This window comes from Topomyia yanbarensis, chromosome 2, assembly GCF_030247195.1.
Source record: "Topomyia yanbarensis strain Yona2022 chromosome 2, ASM3024719v1, whole genome shotgun sequence".
Lineage (NCBI taxonomy): Eukaryota > Metazoa > Arthropoda > Insecta > Diptera > Culicidae > Topomyia > Topomyia yanbarensis.
This window is the reverse complement of record NC_080671.1, coordinates 355,339,263-355,362,673: the sequence shown is the minus strand read 5'-3', so window position 1 is coordinate 355,362,673 and position 23,411 is coordinate 355,339,263. Positions and strand designations below refer to the sequence as shown.

Genomic DNA, 23,411 nt, shown 5'->3' with positions numbered 1-23,411 from the left:
CAGTAAGTCTTACTGTTATGCTACAATACAAAAACAATAAAATTATACGTTTCTACAGTACAATACAATGTAAAATCGACGTTTACAGTAAAAAAGGGGGTGGTCATAAGGGGCGTGATACAAGAAAAATGCACCTGACATCGTAATAGTTTACTCCATCCCGGGTGGTCATGTATCTTAACATTAAAAAAGCGATTTTTCTCCATAATTTTTTTTTCTCGAGAGCAATAATATTGAATGTGAATTTACTGTATCAGTTTTTTGCTGAACAGTAAAATTGATTGTTACATGAAATTTTATTGTAAATCTACTGCGAGAACTCTGCGTCGAACAATGCTGAAACAGTAATAACTATAATATGTACTGTTTTATGATTGTTTGTAGGGTAAATGCTATTGTAAAATTCTATTCGGGTTGCCCCAAAAAACTTTATCATAAAACATTTGCTCAATTCCTGTAGCTAAAAAAATCTGTTTGAAGTGGTCACATCGGCAAAAAATTCGACCCGTGACGAAAACAAAATTATGCGTGAACCAACTACTGATTAGTGAAGTTATTTTTGCTTGTTACGTCGAAAATAAATTCAATGTTCCAAAGTTAATCAAAATCATCCTATTTGAATCGTTAAGACATAATCATTTTAAACAATCCTTATGAGATGGAAATTAACTCTTTTGAATATCAAAATTAAAATAAAAAATTAAGAATCTTACCGACAAAATAATTATTTTTAGCCTCCCTAACGAGTGATTCAAACATTAATACTAAATAATATTAAATGCTACAACAAAATAATTATTTTGGAGCCACCCTAATGAGAGGATAATATGTTTTAATATCAAAAACAAATTATGCGCACGATCATTACAATTCAACAATTTTATGAATAAAAGCATCAAAATAATTATTTTTGAGCCACCCTAATGATTGGAAAATCCTTTTTTATGTTTTAGGGCTGATTTCTCGCTTAACTTTTAAACCGGTTCACCGGTACGTTTCAATCTGGCTTAAGCGTTAAGCGAGGGTGAAGAAATCGGCCCTTAATATCAAAATCGAATCTAGTGCACAACAGTGACTTTTAAAATAATTTATGAACCGCTTCGACAAAAAACTCCTTTTGAGCCACCCTAATTAACAGTAAATGGCTTGGTAAATGTTCATTTTTAATGTATTTTGATATCAAAAACGAACTAATACCAAAATTACATAAACCCGTCCTACTTGAACTGATAGGACAAAGTTTTGATTTTGCCCTAAGTCGAGCCACTGCATAAAATGCAAGAAAATATTTTCATCACTTGACCGGTACCAATAATGAAATCTAGCTGGCGCGTCGGCGGATAAGTTTCACGTTTGAGAACCATAAGGAAATGCAGCACGTGAAACGTTCCATTTGCTGCGTCAAACAGAAACGTCAAAACATATTTTCATTCCTGGCGTATTCAGATTTTGGTGTTTTCTTGATATGTGAAACGGAAAAAATCGAAAATCCAACATATTTCAGGTGCGAACCGCGTTGTCCCTGTATTTCTCTGGTGGGAAATTCTCCGGAACACGATTGCGTTCACTTTTTCCGTACGGTGCCTGCAAAAACGGGCCGAACTTTTGCACTATGGGCGATGAAAACGTGAAATCTTCAGTGCTAAATGAGAACTCACCCAGTCAACAGCAGCGGAAACAAAAATACAAAGTGCTTATCATCGGTGCGGGGATGGCCGGGCTTGCGTCCGCCAATCACCTAGTCAAAAATGGGTGCAAGGATTTTGTGATATTAGAAGCACGCAATCGGGTCGGTGGAAGAATCATCGGGATTGAGTTAGGATCTCAAAAGGTAATATGGGAGTACAGGAGGGGTTGCTTATTATGACGAGACAACATTATGGGTTTTCGAGGCCTTATGTAAGGAAAACTGCGCCTAGTAGAAGGTATCGATTATCGCGTAAATTTCATTGGTGACTGGTCCGAAATTTGTTCAAGCGATAAGATTAGGGGGTATAATTGATGCACTTTTACTGATTGATAAGAGTAGTAGTGAAGAAAAAGAAATAAAACATTCCAAAATCAGTCAAAATATGAAGTTCAAACAACAGGTGCAATCATGTTTGAGATAAATTGTCGATCATAAAAAATATATATGCATTGCACCTAATGCAGAATAAATATAGTGCCTGATATTAAAAGATTATTTCATTGTAGGTCGAGCTCGGCGCAAACTGGATCCATGGTGTGCTAGGTAATCCAATGTTCGAGCTAGCTATGCAACATGGACTCATAAGCATTATAAACATACCCAAGCCGCACAAAGTGGTCGCCGCGACCGAGGATGGGAAACAGGTGCCCTTTCAGACTCTGCAAGAGATATACGAAGCGTACGTTTGCTTCCTGCGGCGGTGCGAGGAATATTTTCTCTGTCAGTACCTTCCGCCACCGGATATCCATAGCGTCGGGGAACACATTAATCTGGAAGCAGAGCTGTATTTAAATAATATTCACGATCACAAAGAGAAGCATCTAAGAAAGCTAATCTTTGAATGTCTACTTAAACGTGAAACCTGCATCACCGGTTGCGACAACATGGATGAGATCGATTTATTAGAGTTGGGGAGCTACACTGAACTGCAAGGAGGGAACATTGTGTTACCTTCGGGTTACAGCTCCATCCTGAAGCCATTATGTGATACGCTACCAAATGACAGCATTGTCCTCTCATGTCCGGTAAAGACAATCCACTGGAAGCGGAAAGGCCGGGCACCAATAGGCAATAACCATACAGATACAATCCTCGAAGAGGATGAAGATGAGATTGACTCGGATGATTCCGATAAGACGGTTACGGAAGTGCCGACCGGTGACAACGCCAGTACTAGTGATACATGTGGAATTAGCTTAAAGCACTGCACGTCAAACGTTCAAATCGTGTGTGAAAATGGTACTATTTATGAAGCAGATCACGTTATCTGCACTATTCCATTGGGCGTGTTGAAAGAGCACAGTCAGACGATGTTCTCGCCTAGTCTACCACAGTACAAGCTAGAATCAATTGATTCTCTACTGTATGGAACCGTAGATAAAATTTTTCTAGAGTACGATAGGCCCTTTCTGAATGCTAAAATTAGCGAAATTATGTTCCTCTGGGAGCAAACCGATCCCGACCCGGACACAGACCAGGATGAGTACATTAAGACGAACTGGTACAAAAAGATATACTCCTTCTCCAAAGTTTCCGACACGTTGCTGCTGGGTTGGATCTCTGGCAAAGAAGCAGCCTACATGGAGAGTATTTCGCATGAAATTGTAGCAGAAAAGTGCACCGAAATTCTGCGAAGATTCCTCAAAGACCCATTCATTCCTAAACCAAAACGATGCGTGTGTACCAGCTGGAACAAGCAGCCATACAGTCGCGGTTCCTACACGGCTATTGCAGTCGGTGCGTCACAGGATGACATCGAAAACATCGCACAGCCGCTGTATACTAGTCCTCATCAGGCCAAGGTGAGTATTGTAATTCTGCCCTTCTCACGAATTTCGTCGGTTCTGCAAAATATTAAAATTTTAAAGGGAAGCGGGCCATATGGCACAATAGACATTTAAATAATACATTGAATTTTGGTACAATTTCATGTTGAAGGTTATTCGGCATTAATAGTTATATCTTCAAGGAAATGCCTTTTTGGCATAACGGATCTGTGACATAATTTTTAACGGTAGTATAAACGCCATTTTTTATAATATCTTGATTTTATCACAGTCACAACCCAGTTTTAAAAATCACGCTTCAAATCAAACTAAAACAGAACTGTTAGTGTGATTTGAAGCGTGATATTCAAACAAGTGTGGTGGTTGTGACAGAATTTCCAGACCGAAGCTGACTGTTTGGATCAGTATAAACTAGCGTTTTAGGGTAGAACTGTTTCTGGAGCAGCTCTGGTGTTATATGGACCAAGAGTCAAACCAATAGCAAATGTAGCCGAATGGGACCCAGCGGTTGCCAAGTCCTCGGCAACGGTTGGTTTTCTGTTTGAATATTATCAACACGTCCTTATGTGTGCCTCGAGAAAGGCACAGGAAGCGTGGTAAGGGTATCAAAAACACCACCAGAAAGCTAGCCTTAACCCTCTAGTTCCCAACACCGCCTGTAGGCGGTCTCTATAAAAATCTAAATAAAACTACTAAAACATGATTGTTGTCATCCGCACTAGCATTTCATCCCAACGCTCACACCTTTCATAAACACACAGGGTGTCGATTCCTGGAAAAACCTGGAATTTTCAGGGAATTCGCATTCAAATCAGGAAAAAAACCAACTTTTACAAATAAATTGGCAACAATCGATCACACATGTGTCCCCTACCGAAAAAACACTCCTTCAAAGTGTTCACACTCCGATTTGAAAATAGCGAAACAAATTAGTTGAATTTCAAAGGGAAACCAATCTCGTTGAAACCAATCTTTGGCATCAAAAAATTTCAAGTAATAACTCGGAAGTAACGTTTGCAAAACCTTCGGCGCCACTGAGACGAATCGTATTGTTGCTTAATTTCTGTTACCGACCTGCTAAAACAATATCAAATTCAACAGCTCACCAGTTTTAATCATAGGAATATCCCTCGAATGCTTTACCCAATTTTTTTATTCGTTGATTCTCAAAGCAGTTATTTGGCTTGGGTTTCTAAAATTTTCAAGCAACTCAGGTTTTTTAACAAAGCATTATTTAAAAATCCAAAACAGTCAACTGAGCACATTTGTTTATGAATTTATTTTTCATTTTAATGCCAGATGTACTGTTTTTCTCATAGACGTGATAAAATCGCTCAGAATTTATATTTGGCTAATCGAAGCCCGGAGAACCGAGCCTTTTTTAAAGCTATTGCTGCCAATTGCCTCTTCTATGCCAAGAAAACGCTTATATTCGAAAACTGCAGACTAGCGCACTTCTATATACAGACAATTTGTTTGCTAAAGGAAATATTGGAGCGAGTTATCATTATACCCAAGCAGAGAAAATGGTAAATAGCACACTACTACTATTTTGACAGTAAACGGCAAGTTACGGTGGGTAGGCTCCCAGTAACGTTCAACCGGAAATGAGCTGGAATTCTGGCTAGTAGTATTCCGGCTCCAGTGACCCAACCGATTCTAACTATAACCAGTAAGCATTCCGGCTCATTTTCCGATTAAACTTAACAGGACTAGAACAAAGTTTCAATAGCCCTTATATGTTTAATATTTTTGTCAACAATAGAGAGTATTGACAAAAGTATTGAACGTATAATGGAAAAAGGTTGGATTGACAATGTGCATTCAAATGTAATTGATGTAATGATGGGAATTTCGTCAATATGTCAATATATTGAACATGTATGGCAGCGATGCCAGATATGAAGACATTTGAAATGCTATGAAGACATTTTTTATATTTTGAAGACATTTTTTTTGTAAATCTCACGTATATGGCATCCCTATCCCGTTTATATTGAACTGACATGAGCCAACATCTCTGCGGGCACACAAATTATGGGCCCCACTGACAGTTCTGATTGCTCTGCTCGTTTTGCTGCAAGCTCGATCCACTCTAGATAAAAACGATACGGCATGACTCGATCTTTAGAGGTTTGTCATCGAGCTAAAATATTGGACAATAAATGGAAGAAAAGTGATGTTTTCGTTATGTTGATGTAAAACAAACACTTTACACCATGATACATCGATAATAAGATGAATTCGAGCATCAATAAGCCGTGTCGTATGGAATCGATTCCGTTGATTGTGGATCGACCTTAAAACGACGTTTTAGATCTTGGCTTGCAAAACATGGCGGCGTGGCAGATACCTGGTAAATCTTCTTGATTAGTTTCAAATATTTTTCATTAGTATGTGTGACGATTGACAGCAGAAAAAACAATATGTCAAATAAGTGACAACAATAACAAAATCAAAGATACAATATTTAGAACAGATGGCCAAATCATCGCATTGGGAACACCGTGTTCTAGAAGTATTTTTGACAGATCCAAATTATTCGACGGCTTGTCATTTTGAAACTGATTTACAACACCACAGCATTGCTAGTTATCCTCTAGGGAGAGATATGCGAAGACGCCATCTTGAGCCAGCTTACTGTCAACATTTTGAGCCAGTCGATCATTATTTGATTGCATTGGTGCAATATTTTTGGATAGTAATGTTATTTTTTTATTTTTGTTGATAAACATTAGACAACAAATTATAAATAGGCGCTATTGTAAGTTGAACTTTTCTGACAAGAATAATGCTGTTCAATTAGGGTAACCAACCTATATCCAAAGGTAGGATTCCCGGCGGAATCGTCGGTAATACCTTCTATCTGATTTTTTCCAGATGGTTGCGTTGCTGGCAGTGTTGCTTTTGATTGATCTGAAGAGATGATTTTTTGTCCGAAAGCTACCGCATGGTATATTTTATGCATCTAATCTATCTTCTTGCTTACGTTGTTCGATAGGGTCAAGAATGGTTTTCTGCGGGAAATAGATCCATCATCAAAAGTTTGCTTTTTTGTTTTTCTTAAGCTCCTATAACTGCGTAACGTGCGAATACACAGGAACGGAGTTTTTCTTTGCAGTATTCTCTTCTTATTATATACATATTTACTGATTTTTGTTTGAATAATACTTGCGCTACATAGCCGCAAAGAATCCAGCAACGGGAACGCCGGAACTCGAAAAATTCAACCCATTTATCGCGTAATGCAGCATCCTTCGGGTACCGAAAAAAAACTTATTTCAGCTATTAGAGCGTAATTACAAGGCCGATTCGCACAAAATTTTCCAATGCACTTCATTTCTTATTTTTAAAATAAACGTTATGATAATAAAGTCACGCAAAACTTGGTTCGCAATAAGTGATGCTAGTTTTTTATCGCGATATTTACCGTTGCTAGTTTGTCTTTTTTTTCCTCCGCATATCTCTCCCTAGAGGATAACTAAGCATTGCGAACAGTTTAAGAACGGTTGGTTTCAAAATCATCCAATGAAGGACGTTCATTGGATCAACGTTCAACGATGTCCAAATAACCGTTCAACAGAAGTCCATCGTTGGACTCGTGTTGAACGATTTTGAAATAATTTTTTGAGTTTCTCAGTGTGTAGCAGGGATACCAGGTATATTTTTCAAATGTCTTCACATTTAACAAAAAACTGTCTTCATTTGTCTTAGCCGGCCAGGATTTCGAATCGATTGATAATTTTGAGCCAGAAATCTACCAGATTCCCGTAAAAATTTGTCTTTAATATGTAAAATCACATTTGGCATAGCTGGGTGGTAGACTTCCACTTATACAGAGTCGAGAAAAGAGATTCACTATTGTCTTCTCTTCTCTTAGGCCTTACCGATGTTAAATTGCCAATAATCATGCAGGTGGACGAAAAATCAATTGGTTCTCAAACGTGAAACTCATCCACTTGATGCGCCAAGTAAATTTCATTATTGGTATTATTTATTGTTTTGAAAGTTGGATTTTTGATGCACTTCGCTATCACACTTTTTCACGGTTGCCAAATGAAATTATATCGGGTGAATGACCAATAAACAAAACAAACAAAAGAAAACAAACATGATTTCAAACTTTCTCGATTTTCAATGTCAAAAATCTGCCAGGTCGAAGGAGTTGCACTTTTGATCACTCTTTTGATCCATCACACTTCCGTACTATGCAGTTCGATTTGGTGTGAACTGTGCAATACCAGCCGAATGATGACGAAAGTATTTTCTTGCGTTGATTATGTAGGATGGTTGTCCTATTTCAATTATTTTAGTATAAACGTAACAGTTTTACAAAAACTTGAAGTACAGGCGATAAGAAAACATTCGTTTTTTCGTTTGATACCAAAAGACGCAATAGAAATCGATATTTTGTTGCGAATAATCGAAATCCGGAGTTATTTTTGTATTTTTAAAGTTGAGTAGGTTATTTTAGATTCGGAAAAGGTTCAGTGATTTTCGCCCACTATCGTGTTTTCCATCCTGATTTCAATCTCCGAATTTCATTTTAGTATAAACTGAAACTGGAAGAACGAATTCTCAGTGATGTACAAGAAATTTACATTATATATATTTTTCAGCGGTAAAAAATATATTTTTTTCATCAAAATTACTTTTCATTAGAAGAAATAACATTTAATTTGAATATTGATTGAGCACCAAAAAAATAAAATTTTACGTTTTGACGACGCGTTTTGACAGATGAAAATAAATACAGCATCATTGCACTCTCGTGCCATCTGACAGTCAACCTCCAGCGTTAGATCGCGAATATTTGCTTCATTCTCGACGTGACTTGATTTTATAGACTTTCTTACAGAATATAGTTTTTCAGTCGCGATCGCGGTACGTCCTCCATTTTTATCTTTCAAATTGAATATTTTCAAAATGTTTCGTAAATTTGTTTCATTTCCGCCCGGTACTAAACGCTGAGGATTTAAACTGATTCTGATATGCTGCACGACGTGTGGATTTATAAATAAGTTTGATGTAAGGCAATTTAAATAGGATTCGACAGTCTCTGTTAAATGTAAAAATGCCTCGCAAAATGGTTTGTTATCCTTTTTTGATCTGCAGAATTGTTTCTCCTGCATCACTGGTGATTCGAACAGTACCGAGAAGCTGGTTGTACGACGTGTCACTAACATAGGAACCGTTTTGAGAATCAAGTAGTGCTAAAGGTAATTCTGCTGGTTCTGTTTCTGTTATGGCCAAACAATTGGAAAATAACATTTAAATTTGTTTGTATACTCTTTGTCGACCTAGATTGTGTGATGACGACTTTTCAGGATGTGTGGCTCACTGAATCGGATTTCTAGTCATGGTTAAAGCGCATCGACAAAAAGCCAGGCTACGCTCATTGCACGATTTGCAGTTGTGATTTTGCCTTGAGCAACATGGGGAAGCAGTCGCTTAGAAGCCATATGAAAGCTAAAAAACATACTCAGCGAGCTGCATCGATTTTTAACTCTATGGCTCGATATATGACTGCTGAACCCAAAAAAAGTTTGGCATTTGCAGAGCAACATACTGTGGCTCAGTCAGCTTCTATAGTCGAAACGAACCCACAAGCAAAAATTGTAGAACCTTCCATCAGTTCAACGTCATCTTCTCGTGCTATTTATAAATATACGATTAAAAGCGATATTACCAGAGCCGAAATTCTGTGGTGCATAGAGACAATAATGAGTCATAAGTCATTACGTGCAGCGGAAAAAGATGTTACGGTGATGAAAAGTATGTTTCCTGATAGTACTATTGCAAGCAAAATGCAACTCGGGCGGGACAAAATGAGCTACGTGCTGATGTTTGCTATTGCCCCATATTTCAGCATGCTTCTGGAAGAATCGATTAACAAAGCCGAATTTGTTTTGGTTGGTTTTGACGAATCGCTGAATAAAATTACAAAAAAACAGCAGATGGACATAAATATTCGTTATTGGGACACTGAGAGTAACGAGATAACAACCAGATATATGGCATCAAAGTTTCTAGAGTGGTCGAAAGCCTCGGATCTGCTCCGCTCCTTTAAGGACGGTCTCGGAACTATTCCACTCAAAAAAGTACTTCAGGTATCAATGGATGGCCCCAATGTTAATTGGGCTTTTCTCAGAGAGCTCGAAATGGACTTTAAAGAAGGAGAGGAAATGTTATTAGATACTGGGAGCTGCGGAATCCACATTTTGCACGGCGCCTTTAAGGATGGGGTTCGAGCCAGCGGTTGGGAGGTAGTTACTTATCTTCGTGGTATCTACAACATGTTTAAAGATGTCCCGACCCGTAGAGCATTATATACTCAGTACTCAGGATGTTCACTCTTTTCTCTTAAGTATTGCGGTCACAGATGGCTGGAAAACTTGCATGTAGCCCAGAGAGCGATTGAAATAACCCCTCACATACGAAAATTTGTAGAAGGTGTTCAGTCGGACAAGAAGGAACCTAAGTGCAAATCATACCTGTATATTGTCAACTGCCTCAAAGATCCGCTACTGGTTTCGAAATTGGCATTTTTTAAATCGGTTGCCTCAGAAGTTGAACCGTTTTTGCGTGAATATCAGAGCGACGATCCTTTGGTGTCTTTCATTTATACATCGTTGTGTCAAATGATTCGAAACCTTGTCGAAAGGCTTATGAAAGCTGAGTCCTACAAAAACGTTTCCCAAATTAAACTGAATGATGTAAAGGAGGAGAAAAATCATTTAACGCTGAAAGATGTTGTATTAGGCTTTGATACCAAAAAAGTTCTGAAAATGACTCATAATGTCAAAGAAAAAGATTTGCTTCAGTTCCGATCAGGATGTAAGGAGATGCTTAAAGCGTTGGTGTGCAAAATGATGAGTCGTTCTCCACTAACATACCCTTTAACAAAAGCGACATCTAGTTTGGATCCAGCTGTCATAACTGCCGATTCCAGCATAGCTAAGAGTAGGTTTGACAAGCTATTAACTATTTTAACGGATGCTGGGCGAATTAGTGGCGCATCTGCAGATTACTACGATCGAAAAGAAACCCGTCTTGATCACTTCTGGAGAGAGTTACTGCCACAACATGACAGTAGAGAGTTGCTTGCTGTGATTAAAATGACATGTTGTCTATCACATGGCAATGCCAATGTCGAGCGTGGGTTTTCCGTTAACTCCGAATGTTTACAAGAAAACATGCGGAAAAAGTCAGTAGTGGCACGTCGACAGGTGTACGATGCGGTTCTACATATGGGAAGCGTGGACCGAATGGAAATACCCAATGCGCTTCTCCATTGAGCCAGAAGCGCACATGCTCTGTTCATAGAAGATCGGGATCGCCGTAAGAAAGCTGCTGAAGAGGCAAGTATCATGACATCGATGAAACGACAACGTGAAGCTGATGCAAGGGAGCTGGAAGCTAAAAAAAGAAAAGTGTTGGAGGATGCTAATAGAGAAGCAAATATGTTAGAAGAGAAGATAATTTTATTGAAACAGGTCTAATTGAACCTCTTTGTCATCTGTTTCAATTGTCGCTAACAACCGGAGTATTTCCCGAACTCTGGAAATCCTCCTTCATGTTTCCAGTTCACAAAAAAAGTGATAAAAAGGTAGTTGACAATTACCGTGGTATTACAACGCTAAGCGCAGTTCCTAAGCTGTTTGAAATGGCTGTGTTGGAACCCATCTCCAGCCACTGTAAACAGTATATCTCCGAGACTCAGCATGGATTTATGCCGAAACGTTCAACATCTACGAATCTTCTGTCGTTCACAACATATGTTACAGATGCCATGTCGGACGTCCTTCAAACTGACGTTATCTACACGGACCTTTCAGCTGCCTTTGATAAGATTAATCACGCTATTGCAGTGGCAAAGTTGGATAGACTTGGCTTTGGTACTAACAATCTCCGTTGGATGCAATCGTATCTCAGTGATCGTCGTCTAGCAGTCAAAATAGGTGATTGTGTATCCGAAGAGTTCTTTGCTTCAGCTGATATTCCACAAGGCAGCCATCTCGGTCCATTGATTTTTCTTCTGTATTTCAACGACGTCAACTTTTGTTTAGAAGGACCACGGTTGTCTTTCGCCGACGACCTCAAGTTATACCATAGAATCCGGAATACTGATGATGCAGATTTCCTTCAACGCCAACTGGTAACCTTTGCGGAATGGTGCGAGTTCAACCGAATGATCCTAAACCCCAAGAAATGTACGGTCATTACGTTCTCGAGGAAAAAAACGCCAATTCGATTCGATTACTGTCTAGCTGAATCAACAATTGACAGAGCGAATTGCGTCAAAGATCTCGGAGTTTTTCTCGATGAGCAACTGACGTTTAAACAGCATATCAGCTATATTGTCGCAAAGGCATCACGCTGTTTGGGGTTCATAATGAGAATATCTAAGCACTTTTCAGATATTTACTGCTTGAAATCTCTCTACTGCTCATTCGTTCGATCAACTCTGGAATATTGTTCAGTTGTGTGGAACCCTCATTATCTCAACGGTGTCCATCGAATTGAGACAGTACAGCGCAGATTTGTTCGGTTTGCCCTTCGTCGATTGCCTTGGAGCAACCCTCACCAGCTGCCAAGTTATGAAAGCCGGGGTTTGCTTATTGGACTCGATACATTGCAAGTGCGACGGGATCTATTCCGTGCTATGACGATTTCGGATATTTTGCAAGATCGAATTGACTGCCCCGAGCTTCTCAGTGCGATAAACATGAACGTTCGCCCTCGCGCCCTTCGCAATAATTTATTTTTCCGATTATCTCTTCGCCGGACTAACTATGGAGTAAACGGTGCCATCATTGGTTTGCAGCGGACCTTCAACAGAGTGTCATCCCAGTTTGATCTTCACATTCCACGTAGCAGATTACAATTTGACTTTTTAAATAGATTAAGAAATTATCATTAGGACCACACTGTGTCTGTTGATATTAATTAATTATAAATTAATAAACCGTTATTAATAACCGAACAAAGAAGGAGATGTACTTTGCAATAGAAGTTGAATTAAAATATGTTAAAAATAAAAATTTGCCCGCAAATGTTTTCTGGAAAAATTATTAAAAAACCTGGAAAAACCTGGAAAATCAGGGAATTTTATTTTCAGATATGAGTCGACACCCTGGACACACATTATTTGAATATTCGTAGCTTTCTGTCAAAGGCAATTTAAGCTCAAAGTTGAAAATTCGAAGAAAACGTGGAAAAAAAACTATTTTGTGTGTAGTGGTAATCTTCATTAAACAAATTTTAACTATTTTTGGAAATTTCAATAACTAAAAAAAAATATTTTTGAGTAGCCTGTTACTAGCATTTCAATGTAGATGTGAATTGGTTTAGTGGAATAATTTGGAAGTTTAGGTTTTTTGGTAAAATACTTTGCCCGCCTAAAGGCGGTGTTGGGCACCGAAACTAACATTATGTGCAATTTCAGCTGAAAAGAAGTATGTTTTTAAAACTTTAGGTGAATGTTGTTGTTAGAATATGGATATTCTTATCATTTAATAATAATTAGGGGAGTCTGGGGTTAGTTTTTTTCTCCTTTTGTATTAGACATATAGCACTGTCTCTAGTTCTGCACTTCAAGTACTGTTTTATCCATTCTCCAATGTGTTTATGTTGCATTAAATTCTGTTTCGTACACGTTGTAAGTGATTGTAAGCGATATTCGAGCGTATTAGAGTGAAGAGCCTACTTTTGTCGAATTAGGAAGGGTGCCTCACCATTTCATTAATTACTCGGAATACAATTGATGCAATGCGTATGAATTGGCACCAATATCTTTGCTTTCTTCTTATGAACCATTATGATATCAAAAATTGCAATTTGAACCAATCCCTCCTCCCCAAGGTTTAGGGGTTTGACGGTATTGCAAACATCATGAAGCATATTGCGTGCTTCAGTCCTACAGAACCTATGACAGACAATTGCTTTAGTATGGTTATTGCATTACGCCTCGATAGTGGTGCATCGAGGAGACCGAGAGGGCTTATGCGCCTTTTTTATGTTATATGTTTCTTCATACTCTGCACCTGCGCATACCAATGCTAAACCACTGGTCTATGCGCGGTGGCGTGGCCGACTGGTGGATCGACGTGGATTGACTTTTGCTGTGTGCCGTGTTTGCAAATCTTGTTCTATTGGTGGTATTCGTGGACGGAGTTCACGGAGGGAGTCATCGTGTGTCCATTTATCGGTTGACTTCGTCATCGTGCATATACTAATTAAATCAATTTAATAATTAAATTATTTTTTTTTATTTTTATTTTTCATATCTTCTCGGTGTTTCACTCCCGGAGGCCAAGTAGAATTTTTCATTGCTACCGATTTCCATTTCTCGCTTACGACGACTTTGAATGATGCAAAGTCAAGAGTTTCGCAGTTCTTCCATTTAGGTACTAACTTTTTAACTTGCACCTCATCGACCTCAGTAAGGCTTAGCGACTCAGATACCATACAGCTAACATCACTTTCAGTTGCACCCATCAATGTTCGTAAGGAATAGAGCGAACTTATTTCCTTCCTGCAGCGAGTCGGTCAGATCTGGAACAACAGATCGGCGAAGATTGCTTACTTTCGATTCCATTGCTTTCCGCGTAGTCGAAATTGGCGTAGAACTACGTTCTGCCTGGGAGTGTGGCTGTTCATTCAGCGAGAGTGCGTTGTATATTAGCGTAATTTTATCGTTCATGCATTTTATTTGCTCCTCCATCTGCTTTGGTGGACCGGAGGGCTCATCAACATACCGCGTCTTGTGGAAAGAACACAGACATTAGTCACAAAGCCATATTAAATTCTTGTTGAGGCTGTAAATATTCATCTCACCAAGTCCAACACACTTTGCGTGAAAACCTTGCTTACATCGGCCCTCGCACATCGCGTACAGCTCACCACCAACAATAGGTAAAGAACACTTGTGGCAGTTCATCGCAATACGTATTCGTTGGTATACAACAACACAAAGCTGGACAGCAATTAGTAATAGATGCAGTCTATTTTCAGTTCACTTTTTGAATTATAATTGCGGACGTTTTCGCTAGGATCATTCCAAACTAACTGGTGCCTCGTATGATCTGGATGTCAGCAACGAAATATTTCGCGGGTTCGAAAACAACAAAGTAGTTTATCACCTCAGAAAAGGCAAAAAATCAGAGCGTCGATGTGCTTCCCGAAACAACAACAGAACGACAGAATTAATTTAATAAAGTAGAATAAGTAGAAACCTATTAGTTGTAGCTTTGTGATAATCGTAGTTTTTCGTACTAGTGTACAACTGTTATGTGCTAGTCGTATGTCTATCTATGTATGTATTCGTCTGAGTATTTGCGACAGTTGGGTCAGGGAATGGATGCAGAACTGACGTATATGATAGAATAGTGTCTGATACTTCTACCTCAATCTGAGCATTTGGTTCTATTCATTCGGGAAAGTCGGGTTGGATAAATTAGGGTACAATGAATTTACCGACGCACGTGAGTCATCCATTCCCAGCCAGCATAGCATGATGAAAGTCTAACAGCATGCAATTGTCGTTAATGATAAATCTGGATGAATTTGAACGGCTGTCTCAGTCAACAAAAAAGCAAAACGAATGTTTTTTTTTACTGCCCGACGTTTCGGCCTTTGGTGTTGGCCTTTTTCAAGGGAAATAGCTAGTGACGGTTAACATTGTGAACAAAAACTTACTACGGTCTCTCGTTTTTTGTTAAGTTGTCGCTGTCCGACTTTGCGGTGTCTGATTGATTTTCTTCATGCGTATCTACTTGTATGGAAATTAAAAATAATTAAAATCGAGGTTGCATGGGGAAAATTTTTCGATGTCACTACTGCACTATAAAAATAACGATTGATTTGAAAAGCTAAACCTAGACATTGGGAAAGCTCATGTGGTCTATCGTGGCCCAAAAAAATGACATTACGGAGCTTTTGATGGAACAGTATCAGTGTTAGTAGAGAAACTTTTTCGTCTGTTTCTGCTACTACAACTGATGGATTTGGTAGCGTGCAAAATACCAGCGTAGGTTGTGTTGAGGCCCTGTACATCGGTGCGGTGGTTGACTGTGTTAGATGTGTTTGCAATGTGACATATCTCTAGCAGTGGTCATGCCGAAGTCCGAAGTGTACGATCGATGATCTTCGTGTTCGCCAGATCAAAGCTGTGCCCCTGACATGATGTGTTGCATGAGTGCTGTTTTTTCGCTTAGCTGGGCTATTTCTTCTTTTTGGTTTTGGGGTGGGTGGTCAATTAGATTGGTATATTTGTTTATATTCGATCGGTGTCCGCTGAGTCTCGTTTTTAGCTGGTTTCTGGTCATACCAATATATGTCATTGGGCATTCATAGCAGGGGATACTGTAAATAACGTTGGATTGCAGTTGTGGGGGTACTGGATCTTTGATCTGTTTGAGTAGGCACTTGGTTGTTTTGATTGGTCTGTACGCGAATTTCAATGTTGGAAAATCTGGCCGGAGAGTTGATGTGATAATTTTGCTTAGGACTGGGATGAAAGGAATCGATCTGTATGTTATTGAAGATGGAATGCTGGTGGTGCATGGTGATGTTGTATTTTTCGATGTTGGTTCTTCGACTGGAACAGGTGTGGAAGGCTGGTTGCTGAATTTTTGAGCTGAGTTATGCCTAAAGCTGTTTGGTGGTGAACTGTGATGTTGGGATATAGAATCATGGTGCTGAATGGAGAATTTGCTAATATTTCTGTTGATGAGTCGGTTGATCAGTGAAGATGGATAATCATTTTGCCGCAGATGTTGGAAGATGATGTGTTTTAGTTGATTGATTGGTTTGTTGGTAGATAGCATCACCACTCGTTTAATAAAGTTGGTTGCTACGTTGACTTTGATAGATGTTGGGTGTAGCGAGTCAAAATTTAGAAGTCTGCCTGAGGCAATTGGCTTGGCATACCATTGCGTGGATATAGTTTGATCGTTGCTGCGTATGATTAATGTGTCGAGAAATGGCAAGGTGTTGTTTAATTCCTCTTCTATTGTGAATTGTAGGTGCTCATTGTAGTCGTTGAAAGTGTCCAATGTATACTGTATTTGACTTTTAGGCAGTGCCAAGAGTAGATCGTCAACATACTTCCGTAAAACTGGAATTTCAAAGGGAAGACGCCCTGTCGCGGTGTTTAGGAGGTTTTCCATTACCAAATCGGCTAATATTGGCGACAAAGGGCTACATATTGCCGTTCCAAATGTTTGCAGATAGAATTTGTCTCGGAACTGAAAGTAGCTGTTGTTTAAGCAGAATTCTACGATCTCTATAAACAGATCTAAATTGATATTGGTTGTTGTTTTGATATCAGGCCAGTTCATTATGATATCGTGGATGACAAGATCTTTCGGTATATTGGTAAACAGAGATACTACGTCAAACGACACTAGTACATAGTCTTTAGGGAGCTTTATCGTGTTGATGTATGCGGCGAATTTGAAGGTGTCCACTATGTTGTATTTGCTATGGAAACTCTGTTTTAGAGCGGTTGCGATGAATTTTGACATGTTAATGATAAATATACAACATGTGCTGCATTTAGACGAGTTTGATTGCATGTTACATGTGTTTTTCTATTCTTCTTCATTAGTTTATTTCTTTTGTACATCTATTAGTTTGATTTCCATTATTTATGTATACCAAAATAATATTGTTCAATTCATACACTTCTAGTCAAGCTCTTTGTATCTTTTTTTCTTTATTCGGCATGTTATGATTTTTTTTATTACTATATCTCCACTGTAAGCTACCTATACTCATATAGGTACAAACGCTCGTGACCTTCGCGATAACACAAAATTGGCCACAAACGCGACCATGCAATTGCAATAATCCACACATACTTACGCCCGCGATTTCGCCCACATGAAAAAAACCCCGGTAGTTAAGTAAACGTAGCATCTTTAAACTTCCAAACGCGGTCTCAAACATTAACCCACCACTCGTGGGATCATGAAACGGTCACGTCCGGAAGTCTTGCCTCGGTTCTAGCAGTCTGAATTAATGTCTACAGTTGAAGCAATCAAAAAAGTGACGCTCATATTCACTAAACAACACGTTCCATGGTGACTTGACCTGGAACTCAAGTTTCCCCATAGGGAAACGGACTACCATCTGTACCATACACTAACAGTTAAGCATCAGATTCGCGGTCCGCGCGCGATTACATCATTATAAAATCAAAATTATACACGCGAAGTCACATACACGTGACAAACATGTTAATATACAAATGCTTGAGCCCTTCGCGACCATCCCCGACACCCTACATCCGCGATCTTGTAAACATGATAACATCCCGGTGATAAAGTAAATGCATCAGCTCCTATAAATTTTCAAACGCGGTCTCAAGCGTGAACCTAAAAACTCCCACACTCGCACGATCATGAATCGGTCACTTCCGGATGTTTCTATCCTTGATATCAGCAGACTAGGTCCATGCCTTCAATTGGATCAATTAAAAAAAGAAAGCTCTCATATCTTCTGGACACCACGTTACATGGCGACATGACCGAGGACTCTAGTGATATGGGTTAACTTACTCCCTGTCAGAATGTGAATTGTACACCAAAAACTAACTATCAGAATGAAGGTCCGCGTGACCATCCAAGAACGCACGCGTATATAGGAAATGCCACACGGTTACAAAATCCAGTCTTGTACACGCGAAGTCACATGAACGCGAGCACACGTGACAAACACGTTAACATACGAACGCTTAAGCCCTTTGCGATCAAAAATGCACACCTACGTTCGCGATCGCGCAAACTTAATAACACCCCGGTAATAAGGAGAACGTTTTAGCACTCACGAAGTTTCAAACGCTGTCTCAAACACGAGCCTACAAACGTCCACGCGCTCATGAATCGGTCAGGTTCGGAAACCATTACTCTCTGTCCTAGTAACTTAGGTCCATACATTCAGTAGGACCAATTAAAAAAAAAAGCACATATCCACTAGACAACAAGTTCCATGGCGACATCACCGGGCACTCTAGTGATGTGGAAGATCTCATCTTTTAGCATCTTAGCAGTACACCAAAAAATAAAGTATCAGATTCACGGTCCGCGCGCGATTATCCAAGAACACACGCGAATATGCGAAAGGCACACGGTTATAAAATAGAATTCATACACGCGAAGTTACATACACGTTAGCACACGCGACATACAAACGCACACGAGATCTAACACGTTAACGTACAAATGCTCGAGCTCTTCGCGATGATACACGCGATCGCGAGTCCTTACGCCCGCACATACCTGAACCGTACAACGAATATCACATTCAAAATCACGGCCCGCTTCAATTGGCCTAATGTAGTGTTTTAGTGGGCGACATTGCCTGTCTCGTCTGCACATTGTAGTATGTGATTCTGACGGGGAGCCCTTCCGAGAACCTAGCTCTACAGCTCCAGTAGGACAACTCTCGAAAAAAAAAATATCTTCCGCAGAACTCGTATGCAAGAAAGTTGGTAGTTTCCTGGAAAAATCGATTACATTGATAAATTTGTTAGAAATCTCTGATCTGGCAAGTGATTTGCAGAAGCGGATAAAATCCCAAATCCCATGTAGTTATTACAAGCAGGCTATGAGTGGGAATATGTACACCAGAGTGTTTTGTGAAGCTTTGAATAGCTGCTGCGATAACAGGTTATCATGTTCTATATAGCACATATGGGAATATAAATAATTTTTTTTTCTTAGAGATTACAATAAATATAGCTGGGGCACGCTTAACAATAATTTTAAATATCGCAGCATTTTTTCCATTAGGGACGAAACATGCGTCACTTCCTACTAAGAACTACAGAAAAAAAACATATTTTTACATTTTTGTCTTCTTTTCCGACAGCCATCGGTGCTATTTGCCGGCGAGCATACGCACTCCAACTTCTACTCGACAGTGCACGGCGCATACCTGAGCGGTCGAACGGCAGCCCAGATCTTGCTAACGCCGGACTCACCCCAGGAGATTGTGATGGAGTCGGACAGCAGTGACCTTAGTTCGTGGATCCAGGGTATCGCCTTAGAGTAGTAAGACCAGAACGCTTTTATTTCCTTGTTTTCTAATTTATTACAATTTTAGCACTTGTGTTGTGTTCAGGTTCCTATTCTTTGTTCCTCTCTGTTTTCTGTTTCTTTGCATTTGACATGTATTTTTTGTTACATTCTTATACATCACGGGACATGTTTTTTTTCTATTCGCACTCCGAAGTACGTCTTATAAGCTGCAGCGTTATTTTGCGTTTCCTTTTTTTAAAGGCATTGAAAATTGAGCTAGACTGAATTTATTATAACTAATATAAGAACCCATTAGGGGTGTTGACAAGAATGATGTTATGAATCACAAAACTAAGACACAGAGAACAAACATTCAAATAGAACCGTTCAGTTGAGTTGGAGCCACAAATAGGCTTAATCGGTGCGTTGCCTGCATTGTACTGTCAAAATTTTTCCCTCTGTGGCACAAACGATGATTTTGTGATCAGTAAAAAAGTGTTACTTGTTAAGCCAAACTTCGTTTAGTTTGGTTCAAAAAAGAGACACTATTTTAGCATTCCCGATATGTATTTGTATATTACCCGAATTCTTACTGTACAACATCGTGTTTAAATAGCGTGGAGAGTTATGTTCCTTCAATCGCAAATTGCTATTGTTCTTTGCTGAATGCTAAGTTCATGCCATGAATCGAACCAGGATAAACCACATCTTCGAAAGCTTCCTCGTAAACTTATAATTAGACACGGTCAAATGCGTATTTTTCTATCCAAGCTTTTAATTACGTAGAAGATAGAAACACCTGATTTGTCAAAAATGACCCTCTCCTTACTATATGGTCGGTGTTAATTCAGACCGGACTAAGTGACAAAATATTGATTTCGAGAAAAACGAGTTTAAAGTTTGAATCGTAGCATCCTTTACATTATAATTGAAAATTATTTTTTGTCATAATTCTTGATTATTGTTACATATTCCAAATCTGGCAAAAGCCGAATGTAGCTGACAAAATTTCTTATCCAGTAACATCACTATCTCATTTTTTTATGTTTTGCGACTTAGTCCGGTCTGACTTAACACCGACCATATATTTTGCAGTATTTGTTCAGACTTGTATGCCTGTTCTCTGTGACAGAAGTTACGGCCTACTGTGTATCTGCTATACAGATACAGCACGCCATGGATTGAATAACATTGGCAGACTGACCATCGAATTTTGATTTTGTTAAAGCCCGCAAGGCTTAGCTGAGGTAGCGCACATAACTTAACGATACTGGAAAATACAAACGATAACCACTACGCGTTGCAATATTTTTGTTTACCCGTTGTTTTGATCCCATCACTACGCCACAAGACTCTACGAAACGAGAAAATCTACTTTGCACCCTTATTACTATACTTATATACCAATGTGCTTCAAAGTTCAAACATATACACCCTTTTGAATTCCAAAACCAGCAATATTACAACATCCCTTAGTTTTATCTAGTCTACTTATGTTTGTGTAATACACAGTGTTGAACTTCTAGTTATTTAGTTTTATTGCTTTAACGATTTACAAATACAGTTAATGTGCATTTAGGTACAATACAGTACGTTTTGATTGACAAAACCTAGACCCAAGATAGAACCTAAGATTAATGAAAATATGTATTAGCATTGGTAGTGACCGAAATAACTGTTTTGGCATGTAACTCGCTGAGAACGATTCTTGTCACGCATCGTAATTCTGTTACTCAATTGGCTTCGGTACATGAAATACACAGGCAAACAGACAACACAGACAAAAGAGCTCTGCACGCATTGGTACAAATGCATTGCATAACCCATACTTGTCACTTGTCCCAAACGAACAGTCCATTGTGTCAGTTCTCCTGTGCTTTAGTTTGAACAGAATTAATTGTTCATAATCGATAATTGAAATTTTAACGGCGATGTATTTGCTTTGACAAGAAACAGTTTTCCGAGGGAGGCATGCCAAAATTTACATACAATCGAGCCACCCTAATCCCAATCACAACACATATACAAGTGAACCAGTATCCCAGCAATTGCAAATATTGTTTAGCACTAGTAGAAGTTACTTGGCAATTCGATGCCTGCATTGTAAAGATTTCTATAGAACAGCATTCGTTAAGACGGTTAGGTATTTGTTGGACCTATGAAGAGTTCAGGAATTGGCGAAGATTAATCGAAAAAGGATAAGAAAGTATTTTGCTAGGAACAAAACTTTGGAATATATTCAAATCTAAATCAAAGCTAATAAAAGTTTGTTACTGAATTGAATTTATGCCGAAAATACCCTCTGCGTGATGACAATGAGTGTAAGCGGACAACAGAGGAGATTGCAGCAATTCATCATAGTACTTTTTTATTGTAATACTATCATTAAATCTCACTAGCATTAAAGGAAAACGTCGTCAAAAACTGTATTATCGCGAAAAGCATGACCAATTTCACATTTTCTTACTCAACTTTAGTAGAAGAACACGGAGTACGAGAACAACGATGAGAAAAATAACCTATTTTGCAACGTATGTTGGATCGGCCACATGGGTGGTAAGGGCGATAAGAAGACGCCGGGTGCTAGCTCTAACTCTTCTGATGTTACAGCTAGCACGTCAGAGCAAATAGCGAAGAAGTAGCACAATTTCGATGACGCTAAATCCGTGCTATCTGAAAATTGGTTCAGTATCCTCAGCGAGGAAACTGCCAACAATACTAGTGACCTAAATGGGTTCGTAGACGCAGATGTAGGGATACACAAAGCCGCAGAACCCCGCCGACAAAAACTTCCATCAATTTTTGTTCAGTCAATTAGGGTATTTTATCGGGAGACCTCAGATCAATGAAAATCGATGCAGAGTTTAAGCTTACCAGAACAGGGATCAAGGTAATGAGTAATGACCAAATCGTGCGAGAGTAACGGCAGAATCAGAGGCTATCTCAACAAACGAAATGCGGAGTACTTCACCCTCGACGTAGTATATGAGAAACCATTCAAGGCGATCGTTTTGAGTCTACAAAGCATGAAGACGGACTACGTAAAATTAGAGCTGGAGGAGCGGTACAAGTTGAAACCGATCGAACCAGAGAAGCGGATAATCAAACATACAGAGATAATTTGTACCTCATCCAATTCAAGAAAGGCACTGTTTCTCTCGGGGCGCTGAAGGCAGTTCGCTCATTGAACAACATCATCGTTTCATGGGAAGCGTACAGAGGAACACTGAATGGCGTCAAGAAGTGCATGAGCAGTTTGAGCTTTGGGCATAGATCTAGGAACTGCCGCATGAAGGTACGATGCAATAAGTGCGCTCAACAACACGACACAAAAAGCTGCCAGTCGCAGACGTTGTCGTTTACAGGTGTGGAAATTGTCTCGAAAATCACCGAGCTACTGAGCGTACGTAGGAGACTTCAAGTAAAAATCAGTCAAGACGACGGCCGAAGAAAGGGCCGATACATGACAACGGAAAACTTCCCGACTCTCCCTTCGCAGGCAAACCAATATAACGATCGTGTACATAATTCTCGACAAACATATGATTACGGCCTAAAAGCCAACTGTCAAAATCCACTTTGAATGGAAATTCCAGACAAACCGTTACTAGTCGAACACAGTTCATAACAGTTTATGAAAGAGAAAACTTTTCTCTTTCGTTTACTACCAACATCTGTGATTGGCGTGTAACGGTTTGTACGAAATTTCCATTCAAGTTGGATTTTGACAGTTGGCTTTTAGGCCGTAATCATATGTTTGTCGAGAATTGGATCACTACTCAACCGCCCGGTCCCTCCTCCCGGGAACGGCAACGAGAGCCCGCAGTCTGGCCCTCTACGAGCAACCGCAACGAAACAGAAGCGAGACTACTCCAATGTTCATCGCTGGAACGCGAGCGGACCAATTCC

General features: G+C 39.3%; 1 protein-coding gene across 1 annotated transcript; it reads left to right on the top strand.

Moving 5' to 3' along the window:
• Positions 1-1,415: 1,415 nt before the first annotated feature.
• On the top strand, positions 1,416-21,757 carry LOC131684284 (peroxisomal N(1)-acetyl-spermine/spermidine oxidase). The gene is made up of 3 exons (XM_058967005.1): positions 1,416-1,831; positions 2,197-3,492; positions 19,354-21,757. The coding sequence occupies exons 1-3, from the start codon at positions 1,613-1,615 to the stop codon at positions 19,534-19,536; spliced, it is 1,698 nt and encodes a 565-aa protein (XP_058822988.1). The 5' UTR covers positions 1,416-1,612; the 3' UTR covers positions 19,537-21,757.
• Positions 21,758-23,411: the final 1,654 nt, after the last annotated feature.